Source organism: Lolium rigidum, chromosome 3 (genome assembly GCF_022539505.1).
Source record: "Lolium rigidum isolate FL_2022 chromosome 3, APGP_CSIRO_Lrig_0.1, whole genome shotgun sequence".
NCBI lineage: Eukaryota > Viridiplantae > Streptophyta > Magnoliopsida > Poales > Poaceae > Lolium > Lolium rigidum.
In genome coordinates this window covers 367685083-367705665 of record NC_061510.1, presented here as the reverse complement: position 1 = coordinate 367705665, position 20583 = coordinate 367685083, and the positions used below count along the sequence as shown (strand labels likewise).

The window sequence follows — 20583 nt, the reverse complement described above, 5'->3', positions numbered from 1 at the left end:
CTCAACAACAAATTACCACCATCGAGAAACCTCCATCGCTCCTATCCCCACTTCCTCTACAACATTGCTCGATTCTCATCACACAACATGCAAGCCACAAAGATGGGACTTGGGAGGGACAAATCCTCATGATTAACTTTAACTAAACCTAAAATGCAGGATAATTCCGAAAAATGCAGAATAACTTTAACTGAACCTAAGATGCGCCGCGCTGTCTCCTTAGCTACCGATGAAGGTTTCAGCAAGATTCAGGTAGTTTCATAGTGTCTTTCGTTGGTCCAACGCATTAATTGTCAGGTGCAGGACAGGAGCTATGTGGGCGTGGTCGTGCAAGACATCAAGACCATCGCTACTGGATTTAACGAGTTCTCTGTTTCTCATGTTCGTCGTTAGTGTAATGAGTCGGCACACATTTTAGCACGCTCTGTGGAGCTTTTTATTTCTTCTGTTTTCAGAAAATTTGCACCGGATTATATCCGGAAGACTATGTGTAATGATTTGCTGTGATCAATAAAGTGCCAATTTTTTTCTCAAAAAAAAAAGCTCCGGGTAGGTCTGGGCCGGGCCAGGCCAACTCGCAAGTCCACTCTACCCCAACGGTGCCAGATTCAATTTCCCTGAAAGAAGAAAGAAAGCATAGCAGAGTAGAGTAGATCCAGCCGCACGCCCGTCATGTTGGAAAACTATGCCATCCAGATCACTCATCGCCTACCTACGCTTCATCACACAAAATCCACCTGCGGGGTAGAAGGATCGTCATGACTTGTGACATTACCACCATGGAGAAACCTACATCGCTCCTAGGCCCACTTCCTCTACAACATTGCTCAATTCACATCGCACAACTTGCAAGCCACGAAGTTGGGACTTGGGAGGACTAAATCATCATCATTGTGACTTTGACTGGGTAATTTTGAATGGAAGGAGTTCGCGGTTGAAAAGTTACTGATGATAAGTTATTGTTGAAGCAACGCTAGAAAAGTACAATTGAGGCGTTACGTGTAACAATTACCGTACGATAACTACTGTCAAGAAATTACTGCTAAATAATGGTATCAAAAATTTAATGTTGATCAATTACTGGCACTGCTACGATAATTACTGTTGAGAACCTACTGCTGAAGAATGGTCAAAATTTACTGGCTGAAAATTATAGCTACGAAAATATTGTCGGGGATGTGTACCCTTTGTTCGCACATGAACATAGTGTGATGCGCTGAGAAGGCGAGAAATCCTTTGGCTTTTACGGTGCAGAGTTCATCCATTCCATTGCCCGCCAATCACCGTGTGGCTAAATTCCGAGCATCTATTTTCTTCTCTTTCCTAGTGGATCCCTTTTAGTCTTCTCTGACCTCCCTCCTCTCTCTCCCCTACGTAAACGTACAGTAGTCCAGTATTACTATGTACATTATACCTAGCTCCTCTATCTCCCAAGCTCGCCCCCCCTTCCCGACCAGGTCGCCCCTCACAAAAGGTAAATCGCAACTAACAAAGAGTAGTTCCTGTTGTCTTCCAAGCCCAATATTCTTATTTAGAGTATGTATGTTCTAATGTGTGGATCATTGTACATCTTCACCAGAGAATAAACTTGAACTAATGTGGTTTTAGACAGTTGTTGGCCATTGCGGTTGTGATGGTGCGTGTTGCCTTTTATCGCCTTATATGGTTGTTGCGTCTTGAACCTCGGTACATCTAGTGCTCTTTTGGCTAGCTATGGGTTGTCACCTTTCAGGTAGAACATGGCCTTACTTCCTTTTGATATGATCGCATGTATCTCATCAATTCACATGCATATATTGGATATATTGTTACCAGTCCTTCGATACCCTCTACATCTACATATCGACCATATGCAGGCATCTCGCGGCACGAATTTTTTTGGGCGTGGGAGCCGCCTATCAGTGACACCAGGGCGCCGCATGGGAGATTTACCGCCACGACACCGGGCTGGAAACTCTCCCGCCACGACGCCGCGCGTTAGGTTTCCCGCCTCGCCACCGATCTATATTATCCCTCCTCCCCCGCCTTATTGGTGCGAAAATATAAACCCTAAAAAATACCACAATGTTCGATTTGTGGGAGCAGTCGGCGCTAGAGGTGGCCGTAGAAGTCGTGGAGGTGGAGCCGCAGCTCGCAGAGTACGAGGCGTGAGAGGAGGCTGCGCTAGCGGCGACCGTAGATGCCTATGTCGCGGACGAGCGGCAAGGCCACGAGGCGGAGCGGTGGGAGCGCAAGGAGGCGCGGCGGCTGCGGGAGGCGGAGCGGCAGCGCTAGGAGGTGAAGCGGTGGCAGCGGGAGGAGGAGAACCGGCTGGCGCTCGAGGAGGCGGAGCGGCTAGAGTTCCAGGAGGCGTGGCGGCGACGGGAGGCGCTGAGCCAGCGCCGGTGGGAGGCGCGCCACGCGAAGGGGTGGGAGGAGCTTGCGTTGCGGCGGTAGCGGCGGGAGGAGACGCAGCGTCATGATGAAGTTTACGAGGGGCGGCGTTTGGAGGAGATGCGGCTCCGACTACAGAGGCAGGAGTTGGATCACCGTCGGCGGCGGGAGGAGCTAGACCCGGCGAGCTGCGTCGGGGAGGCGGTGGCCGCGGATAGAGCCGCCTGCTTGACGTTCGTGGCGGAGAGAGCAACGGGGGATCGACGATGGAGGAGCAGCGGAGAGAGCAGTGGGCGATCGTCCACCACCTTAGAGCCGGGTGATGCGTGTAGTTGACACGTCCGTTGGGAACCCCAAGAGGAAGGTGTGATGCGCACAACAGCAAGTTTCCCTCAGTAAGAAACCAAGGTTTATCGAACCAGCAGGAGTCAAGAACCACGTTGAAGGTTGATGGCGGCGGAGTGTAGTGCGGAGCAACACCAGGGATTCCGGCGCCAACGTGGAACCTGCACAACACAATCAAAATACTTTGCCCCAACATAACAGTGAGGTTGTCAATCTCACCGGTTTGCTGTAAACAAAGGATTAAACGTATTGTGTGGAAGATGATGATTGTTTGCGAAGAACAGTAAAGAACAATTGCAGTAGATTGTATTTCAGATGTAAAGAATTGGACCGGGGTCCACAGTTCACTAGTGGTGTCTCTCCCATAAGATAAGCAGATGTTGGGTGAACAAATTACAGCTGGGCAATTGACAAATAAAGAAGGCATAATAATGCACATACATATATCATGATGAGTACTATGAGATTTAATCAGGGCATTACGACAAAGTACATAGAACGCTATCCAGCATGCATCTATGCATAAAAAGTCCACCTTCAGGTTATCATCCGAACCCCCTCCAGTATTAAGTTGCAAACAACAGACAATTGCATTAAGTATGGTGCGTAATGTAATCAACACAAATATTCTTAGACAAAGCATCGATGTTTTATCCCTAGTGGCAACAGCACATCCACAACCTTAGAACTTTCTCGTAAGCTGTCCCGGATTTAATGGAGGCATGAACCCACTATCGAGCATAAATACCCCTCTTGGAGTCACAAGTATCAACTTGGCCAGAGCCTCTACTAGCAACGGAGAGCATGCAAGAACATAAATAACATATATGATAGATTGATAATCCACTTGACATAGTATTCAATATTCATCGGATCCCAACAAACACAACATGTAGAATTACAAATAGATGATCTTGATCATGATAGGCAGCTCACAAGATCTAACATGATAGCACAATGAGGAGAAGACAACCATCTAGCTACTCGCTATGGACCCATAGTCCGAGGGTGGACTACTCACACATCGATCCGGAGGCGATCATGGCGATGAAGAGACCTCCGGGAGATGATTCCCCTCTCCGGCGAGGGTGCGGAGGCGATCTCCTGAATCCCCGAGATGGGATTGGCGGCGGCGGCGTCTCTGGAAGGTTTTCCGTATCGTGGCTCTCGGTACTGGGGGTTTCGCGATGAAGGCTTTAAGTAGGCGGAAGGGCAGGTCAAGGGGCGTCACGAGGGGCCCACACAGTAGGCCGGCGCGGCCAGGGCTTGGGCCGCGCCGCCCTATTGTGTCGCCACCTCGTGGCCCCACTTCGTTTCCTCTTCGCACTTCTGGAAGCTTCGTGGAAAAATAGGACCCTGGGCGTTGATTTCGTCCAATTCCGAGAATATTTCCTTACTAGGATTTCTGAAACCAAAAACAGCAGAAAACAACAACTGGCTCTTTGGCATCTCGTCAATAGGTTAGTGCCGGAAAATGCATAATAATGACATATAATGTGTATAGAACATGTGAGTATCATCATAAAAGTAGCATGGACCATAAGAAATTATAGATACGTTTGGAACGTATCACCGGGTGGCCAGTAGGTAGTAGGCTAGAGATGAATCAGGTTTCACATGTCATCCGGGGTCGAGGAGTGAATAATGTTTTACTTGGATTTGCCCTAAAACATTATTTATTTCTCGATCCTAAATGACATGAAAATGAAACTACAAGTAAATGTTTAGTTTGTCTAAAAAAAAGCTCCTATCGGAGCCGCCGGTTTGAAGACGCCGGTGTGGGAACAACACCTCTAAATAGAGGATGCAGTACCGACATCCCCGTACGATAGTGTCGACTCTGCCGGCGAATATTTGGAGATGCTCTAAGACTTGGTTTAGTCAGGCGCCGGACTTTGTAGCTGCACTTGCTAGTAAGATTGTACTCTGTCCAGGGCCGGGCCGGGCGGGCCGGGCCGTGCGAACTCGAAGTTCCACTCTACACCAACGCTGCCGCCAGATTCGATCTCCCCTCGAATGAAAAAAGAAATAAGAAAGCGGAGCAAGAGCAGATCCAGCCCCACGCCCGCCAATCACCGCGTGGCCAAATCCCGAGTAGACTATTAATACAGTATTAATCAATTTCCTTTCTCTCTCCACGCGGGCACTTCCACTCTCCTCTGACTCTCACCTCTCTCCGCTGCGCAACTGTACAGTAGGTCAGGTCACTGCCACTGCGAGCTCCCCAGCCTCGGCCTCCCCGCCCCGCCCGATCTGGTCGCCTCCCGCCCGCCCGCCCGCCCGCCCGCGGAACCCTAGAGCCCCGCCAGGCCCCTGGCCGCCGCAATGGACCGCGCCCCGGCGCTCGCCGCCGAGCCCTGGCGCCCGCCGCACCCTGCCACCGGCAACCGCGCCGCGGAGCCCTCCTCCGCCGTCACGGGCCAGAGCAGCGGCTCCCGCGGGGCTGGCGGCGGAGGGCGGAGGAGGCAGCGCGAGCCCCCCGCGTCCGAGGACGACTCCGCCAGGCTCGTCTCCACCTCCGGCGCCGCCGCCGGCGCCGGCCAGGATTTGGTACGTTTTCCTCACCATTGCTCGTGATCCGTGTGGCGTCGGTGGAGTTGGGGGCAATGAGGGGTGATTTTGGCGTCTCCACCTTCGTGGACGGTAATTCGGAGGCTTTACTGTGGTTCCTGATTTGAGCGTATGAACTTTTTGGTTAGCTTGGACTTGTCTAGTAGTAGTTCAGTTCAAAGTGCATAGAGGACGACCCCTTCTAGTGCTAGCTGCAGCTTGTAGCGTTGCCGTCTGACAAACTTACAATGGCTGTATGTAACTGGACTTGGATGCTCGCGCATAATTTAGTTTAGATAGGGCCACACAAAACATCCAGAACATTCCCTCAAAGTACATCGTAACATAAACTGAATCCATGTTCAAATGTACCGTTTCATCAGAACAAGACTTTTGAACCTCTGATCGAAATCCTTGCACGTGGTATGCTGATATTGGAACTAGCAGGATAGCAAAAATAATATAGGAACAGTCCCATAGGTGAAAAAAATGTTAGTACATCCACTATAAGAGGGAGGTCCCAAACTACAGGCAGAAGTCAAGGGTCTGATAAGCGTGTAGAATTCATTCCATGACCTTGCGGTCATGCTATAGAGGTACTCCTTATTCAGCCTTAACCGGTGTTTTAGTTTGAGTATTGATAACACTCACTTTCACATGCACGAAAGGTACCATTGCTCTGTACCTACATTTCATCATCGTTGTAATAACAAAACTGTTGATTGCAGTGGCATGTTTCATTCTCTTCTTTTTGCATGCCACAGTTTGTCATATCCACATCGTTGTGCTGGATGCTGCTTTTGACAAAGACATCTTGGTGTGCCTTGTACAGCTGTGATTCCCTTTCAACTTTTGTCAATGGAAAGTATGTATGTCGTAAGTAGGTACTTGGTACTGAGCGGTGCTGTGTGTACCGTTCTAGATTGGTTCATAATGGTGCTAAACTGCTAATGGCTGTCCTGCTGGCTCACTGGAATGTTGACAGCATATGATTGCTTTGCTAGTTTTCGAGTTAAAAAGACTGATTTATCTTTGCAAAAACTCTGTTCAATCTTTATAATCTCTGTTTGTAAGTAGAACAAGTTTCTGAACCAGCAGTAGATGTGAATATACCACAGGACTTCTGTATGCCCCTTAAGTAGCCACTGCCTGCAGTCAGCACTATGCTACTGCTGGAACTTTGCAGCCACTGTAATACAATCATAGCTTCCTCCCAATTATCTTCTTGCTCTATTAATAGCTTAGAAAAAATAAAATCATCAATTGTGTTTTTGTAGATAAACAGTAGGTATGTTGAATATATATACCATTACCAACTTGTTCGGTGACAGCTGGTTTGACTATTTGTGTTGATTGCTGTGTCTCTTGTACCTCCGGTTTGAATGCAATACTTTTTGGTCTGTACTTGCTGGCTAAAGGTGGTTGCTAGACAAACAATTAAATCCAATCAGCTATCTCCACCACTACCTACTGAGCCAACAACCTATTGGTCCATGTTGTGTTCTGCATTTTCTGCTTGCATTTAGTTACCCACCGTGATTTTTTAGCAGCTGTCATATTGGTGGTTGTCTGCAAGCCATCATTATGATCATGTGTGACATTTGATTTTACTGGTCTTATATGACCCCCCCCCCCCTAAGGATGGCAATCTGAATCATGGGCACCCGCCCCGAATGGGCAGGCTATGGATCTGCATATTCACCCATGGGTACGATCCATGGGCGACCCGATTAGTCGTGGGTCGGGTATGGTTATGAGTCTATACCCATGGGTTACCTGATGGGCAACCCGAATAATATCTGTAATTATTAAATATTTTATTTTGTATTACATGTGGCCATTTAATACACTCATACACCATATTGTAATACTCTAGTAGCCAAAACCCAGCAGCCAACAACGTATGCTGGTAGGAAATTGTTAGCCTTTGTTTGGATGAGGTGTATGCTAGTACCCCCTTGTATTCGCTGGTTATATGCTGATTGACACTTTAAATAGTTGTTGTGACTTTGATGCCAAAAGGTGGTAATATTTTGTTACATTTAAAAGAAAAAACTCCCATATTTTGGTATCCATAGGTTATGCAGAGAGCAAGAGATTAATTGTTCTTTCTCTTGTTTGTCCTGATCTTTTAATTGACTGGAATCTTATGCGTAGGCTGATTCCGAAGTGAAGCGTTTCAAGGCAAATAAATCCAGTGTCAGTGATGATAATGGCAGTTTCAGGAAAGATGCTGAAGATTCAAGAAATGCTAGTAAGGGTGTTGATCAAAATCCTCCACCGCCGGAGCCACCAAAGCAAGATTTCATCCATGTGAGGGCAAGAAGGGGTCAAGCAACTGACAGCCATAGTCTCGCAGAAAGGGTCAGTTGAATGCATTGTCTACAGTTTAGACCTAAATGTATTCTTTTCAGTTTCGACTATTCTTAGGCACCCCCATAGATTCACACTGGCACAACCCACTGAAGGAGCTACAAATCTGGTCACAAGTTGAAATGCCCAGAAATATGTTCTTGCTGTACAGCAACTGCAATTAAATAAGACGATCTGATCACTGAAATTTCTGCTTATTTTGGCAGGCACGGCGTGAGAAGATAACCGAGCGGATGAAAATTCTCCAAGATCTCGTCCCTGGATGCAACAAGGTGCATTTTAATCTCAACAAGCATTCATTTAGTCCCAATGTGTCATAAATATTTGTCTTGGATCGTCAAGCTCTAAGGCTTCCCTAGTTCTGTTCCTGTAAATGATTCTCTTTGGAAAGCTTTTGTCTCCTTGGTCAGGTTATTGGTAAAGCATCAGTCCTTGATGAGATAATCAATTATGTCCAATCCCTGGAACGTCAAATTGAGGTACGTTTGTTTCACGATTGCGGCTTCTATGGAATTGTGTTGTCCTCTGTAGGTCAGTTAATAGCTCCACAATTGCTGTCATCTGCAGTTCCTCTCCATGAAGCTTGAGGCGGTTAATGCCCATGTGAGCAACGGAGCCGAAACATTTCCACCTAAAGATGTAAGTCAAGCTGTGCATTTCTCATATTGATCGTGTGGCTATTGCTTTACTTTGCATCTCGTCCCTTACTCTGCAACCTGGCCTGCTATGATGCCATGTTCAACATTTCTGTACAACAAATATATCTTAGCGAAAAAATTACCTTTATTGTTTTTTGCTTGCAGTATGGCGCTCCGACATACAACACAGCACCTGGGTTGACGTTCGACCCACAAACACCAAGGGAATATGCCCAGGGCTCGCCGGCATCGGAGTGGCTTCACATGCAGATTGGTGGCACCTACGAAAGAGTAACATGACCAGAACAAAAGCTTCGGGGTGGCGCCCAACGAAGCCTACCATGAATCCACGACCGTCGACCAATCACCCCCTACTTTTCTAGATCACATTTTTTGCACAACCCTCTTGTTCCAAATGCGATTTTATTCATAGTGTTTTGGAGCTGTAATTGCCAGTAGAGACATGTATGTAGGGAGATCGCTGGAGCGCGGCGTTCTTCATTTTAATTTTGGGTCCAGGACTGTTTCACGTGTACTCCTACTTTATATTCGTGACTCCATGCATTCCACTGGATCTATGTAGCTGACTGTCGTTCGTAAGATGAGCGAAGCAAGTTTATTCGGGTCTCTTGTCAAATCAAAGCTTAAACTTAGTATTTCTCAAGTTTTTTTCTCTCCTTTTTTGATTCAAAGCTTCATGAGAGCATCTCCAAGGGCTCTGCCCATTTATGGTCCGTATTTGTCCGCCCGCATACCTGTATCTGGGCGGCGTTCGTCCAGCGGCTCAGACCCAATCCTGTGTGCGCGCGGAAATTGGCAATTTAATATTTTTATCTCATTTTTGGCGCATTTCTCATCAAAAATTGCATAAAGAAGTTAAATAGATAGACATAGTTCACACAAAATAAATTACATATTAAAAATCGGAAATGCATCTCTGATCTTAGTTGCATATGATGCACGAGTTGCACGGAAAGTCGACTTTTGCTAGCACGAAGGATGTTGAGATATACACATGACATTTTATTCTGAATGTTTTACATTCTTAAACATGTTTAAAATGCACTTAGAATAAGGAAGCATATACGCATGGAAGTAAAAAGGCCACGTCCATTAAAAATTCATTACAACATAGTTTTCACACAATGGAAGACACCATCAATGGGTCTATTGGTTTGCCCTTGTGGTTCCACATGTGTTCAACCAAATTAACTGAGTTACAGATAAGTGCCTTGCTGATGAATATCTTGATGCATCTATAGGTATGTTTTAAATTCTTGTGGTACATGTTGCGGCTCCGCCAAAAGCTTCTGAAACTCACATCCTCCTAGTTGCTGCATAGAGAGTGCTCTCCGAATTAAAATAGCATTGTAGAGTTGCACATGAGCGGCAATCGTGTAGAGTTGCACATTCAACAGTCCATGTAGGAAATGGAAAACTGACAAGCTTTTGGCATGATGCTTGGTGTAGTCTTCATCCTCTAAAGGAAAAATTCCCTGAAAATTTTAATATATGCAATGAGCAAGTGTGACTGTTGCAGAGGCTGCTGTCCTTGGTTGGAACTTCTCTTTTAGAAGATACTTATCACCAGATCTAGTTGTGTAAGTACATGGACTGTTGAATGTTGTGAGACAGACAGTGCTATCACAAGAAAAAGATAGACCTTTCTGGAAATGAATAAAAATGGAATTTTCTCTGTTAAATCTATGTACAATCATCTCTGTAGAAGTGGCGTGGACAGATCCTTCAAGCATCTATGGAAGAGCAAGATTCCTTTGAAAATAAAGATCATCTCTTCTTTGAATGTGCAGTAGAAAAATTTGTTTGGAGCACAGTTGCAATGTCGATTGGTGCCTCTGATAGACCTGGGAATTTTACCCAGTTCTTTTGATGGTTCCCCCGTCTAGTTCCAACCAGTAGGAATGTGCAAATTGCTGGTCTAGCTGCTATATGCTGGGCAATTTGGAAACTAAGAAATAGAGCTTGCTTCGAGAATAAGCTCAGTTAAATCCCCATTGAACTAATTAGTTTTGCTGTTGTGTTTATGAATTATTGGGCATGTCTTCATAACTCTCCTGATGCAGAAAACATCAGAGCTAGCGCTGCCAATCTGCTTCAGCTTGCTGCGGGTGCATCTACTGATGATAAACCTGGAGGGATTCTTTGTTTGGCAGATGCGACGATGGATGATCCTGCTGGGAACGACATAAAGACTGATGAATCGTGCCAGTGAGGGGTTGCTTGGAAAAAAAAAGCGACAATCGTGCGCGGTCCAATGTGGCATGACAAGGATAGATGCTGGTATTGCAACTTGCTGGTTGTCATATAGAAAAGTACCTGCGAGAAAGATCTCTTTATCTTCATCACACGACTCGTCTTAAGACGAGTCAAAGCACTTGTTGAATATGAACACATTCGTCTGCCATATCCATAACCAACAATTGAAAAAGCCATCACAAACAATGCGTAAGTTTTAGAGAAGAACATTGAAAGGGGGCAAAAAAAAAAAAGTAGGGATCAGCGGCGGCGATGAGTTGACCTCATATCAAAGGGGAAAAAACCCTAACGATTGAGTTGACCGGTCAATCAACAAAACCCAGCCGAAAACCCTTGCCAGAAAATGCGGCAGCGCTCTGTTCTGTTCCCTTTCACCCGGCTCGCTCGCGGATCCGTTACCTTCCGCCCAGCGCGAAATCTCTTTTCTACCCTCCTCAATCGTTTCCTTCCCCCGTGACCCCCTCCTCCCCCACCCCCGCCCCGAGTCGCCCCCGTCCCTCGCCGCCGATCCGACCCTCCGCCGCCTACCTCGCCGGAGATGGCCGCCGCCTCGCCGCCAGGCGACCAGGCACCTCCTCCGGAGCCGTCCCCCACGCCGAGGAGGACGCGCCCCCCGCGCGCGTGCAACAGCCGCCCCAAGGTGCTGCCCCCCGCGCCCGCGCCCCTGCCCGCGAAGCGCCGGCCGGGGCCGGGGCGGCCGCCGCGCAGGGACGCGTCGGAGGAGGAGGACGCGGACGAGGACGCGGCGGAGGAGCAGGAGGCGCCGCCGCAATGCCGCGTGGTGACGCCGCTCGCGGAGGCGCCCGCGGCGCCCGCCGAGCTGCCGCGCTGGCGGCTGCGGGGCATGTGGGAGCTCGCCTCCGTCCTCAACTTCCTCCACGTGAGTCGCCGCCCCCCCTCCCTCCACCGCCCCGCTAGGGTTTTAGGGTTTACCGTTTCGATGTTCAGCTTTTGGAGTGACTGTTTTGCTCTGCTTCGGAGCTGCAGGTGTTCTGGCCCTTGCTCAACGTCGCGGTGGAGTTCACGGCGGAGGAGCTGGAGAACGCCATCATAGCGCCCAACCGCGTATTGGAGGACCTGCATATACCGCTGTTAAGGGTGAGCTTATATTATAGCTGGTTCCTGCTAAAATGTCTTCAGTTGCAAGCAGAATGCTAGTGTAATGGCCAACAACATGTGGGGGATTCTAGTTACTGGTTTCTGCAGACAGATTAGACATTTCCGCTCATCGCCAGTGTTTAGTAGATGCAAATGCACATTCTCCTGTAGTTTTCCAGGAGTAAAATGAGCAATGAAATTTGGGGGGTTTTGTGTCACGAGTCACGCGTTTAGTATCAGCGTGTATCCTCCATATAGAAAGGCAAAATTAGAACTAAAATACTCATGTTGGGAACACCACCGCAATATCACACACTCCTCTTACTTAAGCTTGCCAAATAGTATGCATGACACCTGAATGCTTCCTATCTGCATTCTGCAGTCAATCCCCCCCGTAGCTCGAATGGGCATGGCGGACGGAAAATGGGTGACCGTGCTATGTAGGAAACTGAAGGACTGGTGGCACCTGGTATGTGATCTGTTCATTGCCAGGGATTCTTTTTTATACTATAGGGGTTATTGCATTTGGTTGATGATCTAAAAAAGGCCTGATCTTCAGGTTGCGGAAGGCGATCTACCAATCGTTACCTCACAGGGGTGAGTTCTGTGTCCCAAGCAATTCATCGGCTGAATGCCTTGCTGCAATTGAACTTTTTTTTTAAGCATGTTGCACTTCAATACTGTGTGACTTATTGGGTTTCCTTTCTCAGAACGGAAATTGAGATGTACAAGAAACTTGAGCCAGCGACTCGACTGTTGATCCTGAAAGCAATATGCGACATACGCTGTGAGGTGCGTGCCTGCCCCTGTTATTCATCTGGATCATTTTTGCAGTGATAGAGGTGGACCTCATATTGTAAAGTTAACATGTGATACACATTCTAGGTTGTTTGTCTAGCATAATGGATGAATTTTGGTGATTCATTTACATTAAATTTTAATTCGCGAAAGGCTACTTGCTCTTGGCCTCCAGCTAAGCAGTTAGTCACATGTGCTGTCAAGTTACCTAGCTCTATATGTTACTGAAATCTGATCAATGTACTGACAAAGGTCCAGATTTGATAATGCATATCTTTGCAGCCTAGCAATAGGTCTAGCCATGCAGCTTACAGTTATCAAAACATATGATCATTTTTTTAGATAACAGGCATATATCCCTGCTTTTCATTAAGCAGAAGGAGAGAACAGAGTTTCATTACACTATGGGGTTAGCAGCTAAAACGATATACAGCCTGAAAAGCAACGACACCTAGACTGCACCAGAAAACACCCCCCCCCCCCTCTCCCTAATTCATACAGAACAAAGTTCCACCAACTGGCTCTCAACACAGAAAGAGGAAAGCTAGCTAAAAAGGCAAGTTCTGCTTAAAAACCAATAACAGACAGAAGAAACTTTCAGAAACTCCCACAAGCACCAGACTCCCAGCAAGATAACTCTAAGTTGATCGAAGATAGGACACCAGCATCCACTGGCTGACAAAAGAAACTTCACACTTGATTCATTTGATGCCGATTCCTCCTGCAATGAGCTATGACCCAATCTGGCACCACCACTAATCTGTTCGTCCACAGTGGTCGCCAGGATTACAGAAAAGAGAAAATCATGAAGAAAGCATCAGTAGTCTATTTAAGAATTTTACCTTCAAAGATCAACTTGTTGCCAATGGTCCAAAGGGACCACATCACAGCAGAAGCTCCCACCCATACAAATCAAATTTATCAACAGCCCCCTGGTTAGATAGAGATAACAACACAAGCACAGAATGAGGGCCAGCGGGCCACCGAACCACTTCACTAAGAGTAGACCAAACAAATGTAGCCAGGGGACATTGAAAGAGAAGATGATCAACAAACTCCAGCTCATCACAGAAAGGACATCTCCCAGAAGTATTACCATGCCTAATCAGGATCTGCTCCCTAGTAGGCAAACAATCATGAATCACTTGCCACAGAATTTTTTTGATTTTGGAATGAACTTTGATTTTTCAAATTTTCTTGAGCATGGGATCAGAAATCCCCAAAAAGGCCAGCCATCTACACATTGACTTAGTTGATTATTGCCCATTTTTTACAAAAGCCCATTTGACAGTATCTCTCTGATCAGATAAAAATACAGGGTCAAGCAACAAAAGCAATTGCTCCCAACACATCCTGTGTGTACTTCCAAAGTTTCTCCCGAACTTAACATCCCATGAATGAGACTCGACAATATAATTAACATGCAACTGAAGAATCAGAATTAGCAGCTGTAACAAAGAAGGGAAAGCGACGACAGGGTCACGTGACCTCAGGGAACCTGACCCACCCAAACATCATAACAAAATCTGGTTGCAAGCCATTCCAGAACTGAGATCCTTCAGTATTATTCATCAGTATGGACTCTGCATGCTTCAAGTACTTCTTTTTAATGAGTAGCCAGGGCACATCTTGACGGCCATAAAAGAGCTTCCATATCCAATTTCAAGAGCAAGGAAATGTTCATATATCTAGTGTTAATAATGCCCATACCACCATAACTCTTAGGTCTGCATACATTCTCCCACTTCATCATGTGGTATTTGTAGGACTGAGCACAACCCTCCCAACAGAACCTGTCTCTTACTTTATCAAGCTCACCATGTACTCCCGCACCAAGCAAATGGAAACCCATTTGGAACATAGAAAGATTTTAGCAAGGCAAGCATTAGAGAGAGTTAGCCTAGCAGCTGAAGACATCAGCTTCCCTTGGCAAGGGTCCATCTTTTTAGTGGTCTTAGCTGCTAGAGGAATGAATTGATCACTATTAAGCTTGTACTCCCCAATAGGCATTCCTAAGTACACCATAGGCAGATGCCCCAACTTGCAGTTGAATAGAGGTTAGCAACCCTTTCTTGCTCTGCCAACTCACGACCAAGGACAAACACCTCACTTTTGTGGTAGTTAATCTTCATACCTGACATGCTTTTAAAGCAGTGGAGAAGGAATTTGAGGTGAAGAATATTAGAATTAGAATGCCCCAGAAGGATGACAGTGCCATCAGCATACTGTAACAAGTTCACTACCCCTTCAACCAACTCAGGATCCAAACCTGTAAGATGACCAGTCCTTCTAGCAGAATCAATCATTGCAGGCAGAGCTTGAACCACAAAGTCAAACAGCAAAGGGGACAAAGGGTCCCCTTGTCTGACTCCCCTATAAGAACGAAAGAAAGGCCCTTGCTCCCCATTGATATTGATAGCAAGGTGTCCATTTCAATTGACCGCTTAACCCACTTGATCCATACAGGATGAAAACCTTTCTTCATCAGAACCTCTTCCAGAAATTCCCAAGCTACCCTGTCGTAGGCCTTCTCAAAGTCCAACTTTAGAATGATGCCAGGAGCTTTTTTCACTCTCAACATATGATCAATGATGTGAGCAGTGCTCTACAATCTGCATATGTTGCAGCCACATGTGTGCTCACTTGAAGTATCCATTACTCATTTGCATATTAAGCCAGCTAATCCGCATAAGCAATTAATGATTGGCCGAATGCTCACTAACCTCTGTTTAGAACAATAACACAGGTTGCCTGCTATTTCAGACATCTCTTTCTGGACAAATTTCATTTCCACATGTAAAACTGTGAGTGTCAACAGATATAGTTGCCCATTTTAAAATAAGATGCCTTTTTTTTTTTTTTCCATGTAGCCATGTGCGAATAGAATGTGGGTTCTTAGCAAGTCTCGGGGAAGTTTTTGTTAGATGTCCCATTGTCCCATTTTTACAACGCTTCTCCTGAACCTGTAAATGCTCTCAATATCCCCAAGTTTGTAAGAAACTAAACCCTAATTACAAGGTTGGTAATTGTTAAGAGATGTCTACAAGTCGCTGCAAATGCGATTGTTAAGTTCTCTGGTCATGAATGCTTTATGCAGTGCTTTAAGATTGATAACTTAAACTGATCCGCTACAGTTATTTTGCAGCAAGAGGATGTTCGGAACTTCGTAGATAGTTGCTTAAAGAAGGGTTGTCAGCTCTCTGCTTTCTGCAAGAAAAGAATTGGGGGAGATTCCCATGGAATCTCATACTGGTGGGCAAAAGACAACTTCGAAAATGAATTATTAATTTAATTTTAAGCAACCTTGTTGTGGTCAAGGGCATTTGTAATCAACTATTGCACTACAGGTATGAAGAAGATCCAATGCTTGGGCATCGATTGTATCGCGAAATTAGACAAGTGGAGTATGTGAAGGAGCAAACAAGAAAATCTAAAGGAAGGGGAGTCATAAGTGTTCCAGTTGTATCCTATCAGTGGGAGACTGTCGCAACCAATTTTGCTGAATTCGAAGCAGCAGCAGTAAGTTTGAATTTTCTATTTTTTCATATGCATATTTAGGTCTTCTGTTACTGAACGGAGTCCTGGAACTATTACTCATTTGTCCACGCACATGCACACAGTAGAACCCACAGGACAAATGAGCGAGGATCATTTAGAATCTTCACTACTACAGATACATGATACTGGCAAGATCTTTTCTGCAAAACATGTTGAGCATGCACAGAAACAAGATTCAATAGATTTGTCAATTTATGTACATCACACTTGGGCTTGCTTATCTTAGACATCACTAGTTTTGATTCTTGGGTGACATATGTTTGGGACAAGATTAATTGTCTGCCTGCATTAGATGGTTGCAGGGTTCTGACCATTATATGTTGCATTGTGAGGTGGCCATCTGACAATTCTAACTTCTAAAACACACTTGTGCACGTGGTCTTTGTCCTCTTGCTCTATCTGTTACGTTGCACAAGAGTTCAATGATACTATTACATGCTAATATAGATCGATCTAAATTGATAAAAGTGTATCCTCTTTTGGGGGTTGCTGTGGACAAAATGTGTATCCTTTTTCACCCATTTCTTAAAGTGTCCACAGATTTTCCACTTCTGAGTATATCTGTAGAAAAATTACACAAACTTTAGTCAGAGGCGCATAGGAAGATCTTATCCAAATAAAATTGCAAACCTTTGGCATCAAATTGCATCAAGATTTGAGCAAAACAATTTTGATCTTTTATTCTTATGAAACTATAGAAGTTTGATGATATTAGTTACTTTCTATCTATCTTATGTAGGAAAAGCTCTTTTCAAGTAGCAACAGGACGGAGATCTCAGTTGGAAAGAAGTTGAAGATCGATTATCTTCCAGAGATAGAAAAGATTCACAAGGTATCCAGCTACACTTCTCAAGGAGTTAAATTTGTATACTACAGAGTACAATAGTCAGCTATTCTCAAATTCTGGTAAACCCTCTTGCAGAGCAAGGAGAGGCTTCTAAAAAAGCAACAAAGAGAAGCCCTCCTCCTTAACAGCTACTTGACATTTGATCGATTCACATCTGGCCGCTCCCAGCGCGAAAGAAAGCGTGTCACTTATACTTTTGGTAAGCTTAAGGCTAAAGTTAAACTGTTATTAATTAGTTGTCCTCACCATGGTAGTAGCATTTCCCCCAATAAATGCTGGCCGCTGTTACAGTTTCTTGTCCGTTTAGCGATTCCTTCACATTAGATGTTTCACTGGCATTTAGTGCTTTAGTATTGTCGTAATGGTTGAGGCATGGTAGGGCTGCACAGTTTTTTTGGGGAGAGAAGAGACTAAGAATGCGAATTAACTTGTTTTATTTTTTCTTGTTTAACTTCAGATAGCATGTGGCAGTTCTTTAGATGGATGGAATACCCTTAACAAACACAAACCAACCTTAATCACATCCCTATCAGATAAAAACTACTAGTAATTGCTAACTTCCTAGCATATGATTCTTCTTAATTTGATTTGGTGCCTTAACTGGGGCTAGCTTCTACATAGGTTTTCTTCCGCACCTTCTTATACTGTGCACATAACAAGTGGCACATGTCAACTTGCTAAGCTATTTGTAAATCTGTTGCCTCACTTGTCTCTCAGGTGCAGAAGAATAGTCAAGTTCCGATGCACTTGTGTAGCTGACTAGCTGTTCTTTCTGTAATTTCGTTATTCCAACACTTGATGAATACTAAATGTTACAGTCAAACTATCCAGTAACTTGTATAAACCTTTCTACTGAAGTTATGACACGAGTGCGATTGTTGATCAAAATCTTTTAGACTAAATGATATGTACATGCCATGTTTGTTAATATGGAGATGATATTCTGAAGTCTTATCGCCCATCTACTTGCTGCATTGAGCTGTTCCCATTGGAACAGGACTAGATTTACTGTTCTCCTAATGAAAAACTTTTTTTTTTCTTATCATGCAGATGATTATGACCGTTCAATAAATGAGGCCATCAAAGCAATAAAGTAGGTGGATCATCTATGTTCCATTGTGTCCCTAAGGGATTTGTTAGAAACAAAAATCATAACACAGGTTTCTGTGCTCTTATTATACTGACAGGAAAAGCGAGAACTCCGTTCAGGATGTTACCACTATCAACAGAAGAGTAGTGGACCCAACACGAGAAGCATTAAATAATGGTACAGTATCTGGTCCCTTGCCTGTATGTAATGGATTCAGTGGAGAATCTCCACTGAAGTCATGTAGCGACCAAGCGAACGATGATGAGGAAAAGGCTGAGCCTCTTGATCGTAGGTAACTCCTATAACTCCTGTTGTTGCGCTGACTCTCTGCCAAAAAGCTTATTGCTATCAGCATATAAACATGTTGAGCTGATTCCGTTCTAGGCGCCGTGAAAGAAAAAGATCTCAAAGGTACCTGCTGGACTTTGTTGAGGATGTCCCGGACATCGATGCGAACTTCGGCAGCGACGACGACATCATGGGCGAAGCTGTCTATGACGAGGAGTATCTGAGAAGTCGAAAACAACCCAAGGCAAGTACTTCAGAAGACGATGGAGAGTTCCGATCGGACCAAGAGTATTCTTTGAGCAGCGAAGCTGAAGATGGGGCTCGACGGCCCAAAAGATTGCCAGCTCGCAGTCCTCAAGTGACAAGGCTGATCGCTGCGGATGAAATCCAAATAGGCATCAAGCGCAATAAGCGTTCTGCCCGGCCCCATACGAATCATCAGCAGCAGCATCTACCTGGTACCGGATCAGGAATGCCAGGTAAACCGAATGCATCAGATCCAGATGCTGGTTCTGACGCAGCAGTAAAGGGCGTGGATATCTCAGCAAGAAGTCAAGACCAAGAGCAGCGCCTACTGCAAATAGTGAAGATGCATAACCCTGGCAGGGAGAGCAACGGGGTTGGGGGAAGATTCCTCCATCTTAACGAGCTTGCGCCTGTCATCAGTGGCTTCGATGGTGCGCCAGCAGTCCAGTCTTGATGGCGAAACCTGACCATGTCGCACAAATAATAGTAGCTAATAAGCATGTTCTGCAGCATATTCAGGTGCCCAGAGCTCCTCTGTTTTCTCGAGGGTACCGGCATCGGGTGGAATTGCTGACTGGGACAGAGATGGACGGGCAAACATCTGTGAGCTGGTGAAGCTGATTGCTGGTTCTTTTGGTGGAACCCTTCAATCGGGAGATGGTTCGTGTGTGGCACTCGGAGGCTGCCGCGGCCATTGATGATGTGTCCGGCATGGTCGTTTCTTTTTTGATCTGTCAGTTTGTGTGGCTCCCCTCCATGTAATCATGTACTCTATTCAATTAGGAGCGACAATGTTGATGTGCGCTTTGAGATGAGGTAGCTGCCATGGTGCATGCGGCAATTCTGAACTGTTGACATCGCTTGTAAGCCGGGGCTTTCTTCATACCTGCAATTCTCCAGGCAAAAATGTTGGAGAATATTCATTCAGAAATGCTAGACGTACGGAATTTTGCATACGGACTGAGGCTACGGACATACGTGGAAACAGTTGGTTGGCCTAAAGCTATTCCTCCTCCGTGAATGTAGGGCTGTAAACGCGAGGCGTGATTCCACGTATGCCCGTAAGTTGGTTTTTGTAAAAATGAGTCCGTATGTGTAGTGTTACTGATATTCATTTGGTGTGTTCTGTGTGAATCGCCAGATTTGAGATGCTGCAAATGCAACTGCCCTTTTGGTAACAACCGTCTGGTTTTGGAGTAACAATGTGTTTTTTCCGGTGGTATACTGGTATTCGACTGTTAAATATGTCTAGGAGGCCGTGAGTCGCCTGCAGAGACGTTAGGGCATCTCCAGCGGCGCGACGCATTTTAATGCCCGCGAGCGTTCGTTTGTGTTGCGCTGCGGACGCTAAATGACCGTTTTTATCCGCGTGTCCGTTTTCAGCGGGGCGACGCATTTTTTTTCTTCTTTTTTTCCCTTTTCTCAATTAAACATAGTTTCAAACATGATTTTACACAAACTAACACATAGTTAGGAACATGGTTTACACAAACTAACACATAGTTTGAACCATGGTCGACACAAATATAAAAAATTTAAAAATAGAAGCCAGTTGTGTTGATTTCCGTATGTTCGCTGCCAAGAAAGAACATTCAAGGGGACCCAATCACCCAAACTGGAAAATCCAGCGGAAGGAGATGGTGCCCTTGTTGGTTCTACCGATGAGGCGAACAGACAAAAACCTCGACTACTGGCTTCGTCTGGCCCGTAGCCAGATTCGCTGCAAAGAAAGAACACTCGACGTTCTAACTATCGGTGTCGGAGCCGGAGTCGTCAGTGTGGTAGTGTCTGCGGCAAGCTGTGTCGTCGAACACCTTGACGATCATCTCGCCGTCCCCCTCGTAGAGGAAGGTGAGCTGGCAGCCGGGCTCGAGCGCGAGGTCGCGGGCGAACTTGTCCCACCCCGTGTGCAGGTACATCTTGCCCTTCCCGTCGAACGGGACCTCGACGGTCCAGCGGCGAAGTTGCGGCCGGCCTCCCGTAGCTGCAAGTGCGCCGGCTCGACGCTGTCGACGAACTCGGCGAACTTGTCCGGTAGCCGCTTGATGGCGAGTGGGTCATCGTCGATGCGGAGGAGGAACTCGAAGCAGCGCTCCTCCTGC

General features: G+C 45.8%; 1 protein-coding gene and 1 pseudogene across 1 annotated transcript; both read left to right on the top strand.

Moving 5' to 3' along the window:
* The first annotated feature begins 5043 nt into the window (after positions 1 to 5043).
* Positions 5044 to 8943, top strand: LOC124700493 (transcription factor BHLH089-like). The gene is made up of 6 exons (XM_047232617.1): positions 5044 to 5268; positions 7426 to 7632; positions 7848 to 7913; positions 8052 to 8120; positions 8209 to 8280; positions 8445 to 8943. The coding sequence occupies exons 1-6, from the start codon at positions 5044 to 5046 to the stop codon at positions 8577 to 8579; spliced, it is 774 nt and encodes a 257-aa protein (XP_047088573.1). The 3' UTR covers positions 8580 to 8943.
* A 1518-nt stretch (positions 8944 to 10461) lies between these two features.
* Positions 10462 to 19404, top strand: LOC124697382 (annotated as a pseudogene).
* The last annotated feature ends 1179 nt before the right edge of the window (positions 19405 to 20583 follow it).

What these genes read in the sequence shown, in the direction of transcription:
- LOC124700493 (XM_047232617.1), top strand. Translation starts at nt 5,044, where the DNA reads ATGGACCGCGCCCCGGCGCTCGCCGCCGAGCCCTGGCGCCCGCCGCAC. An exon ending in GCCATAGTCTCGCAGAAAGG is followed by an intron (nt 7,633 to 7,847) that starts GTCAGTTGAATG and finishes TTATTTTGGCAG; the next exon opens with GCACGGCGTGAGAAGATAAC. An exon ending in TCGTCCCTGGATGCAACAAG is followed by an intron (nt 7,914 to 8,051) that starts GTGCATTTTAAT and finishes CTCCTTGGTCAG; the next exon opens with GTTATTGGTAAAGCATCAGT.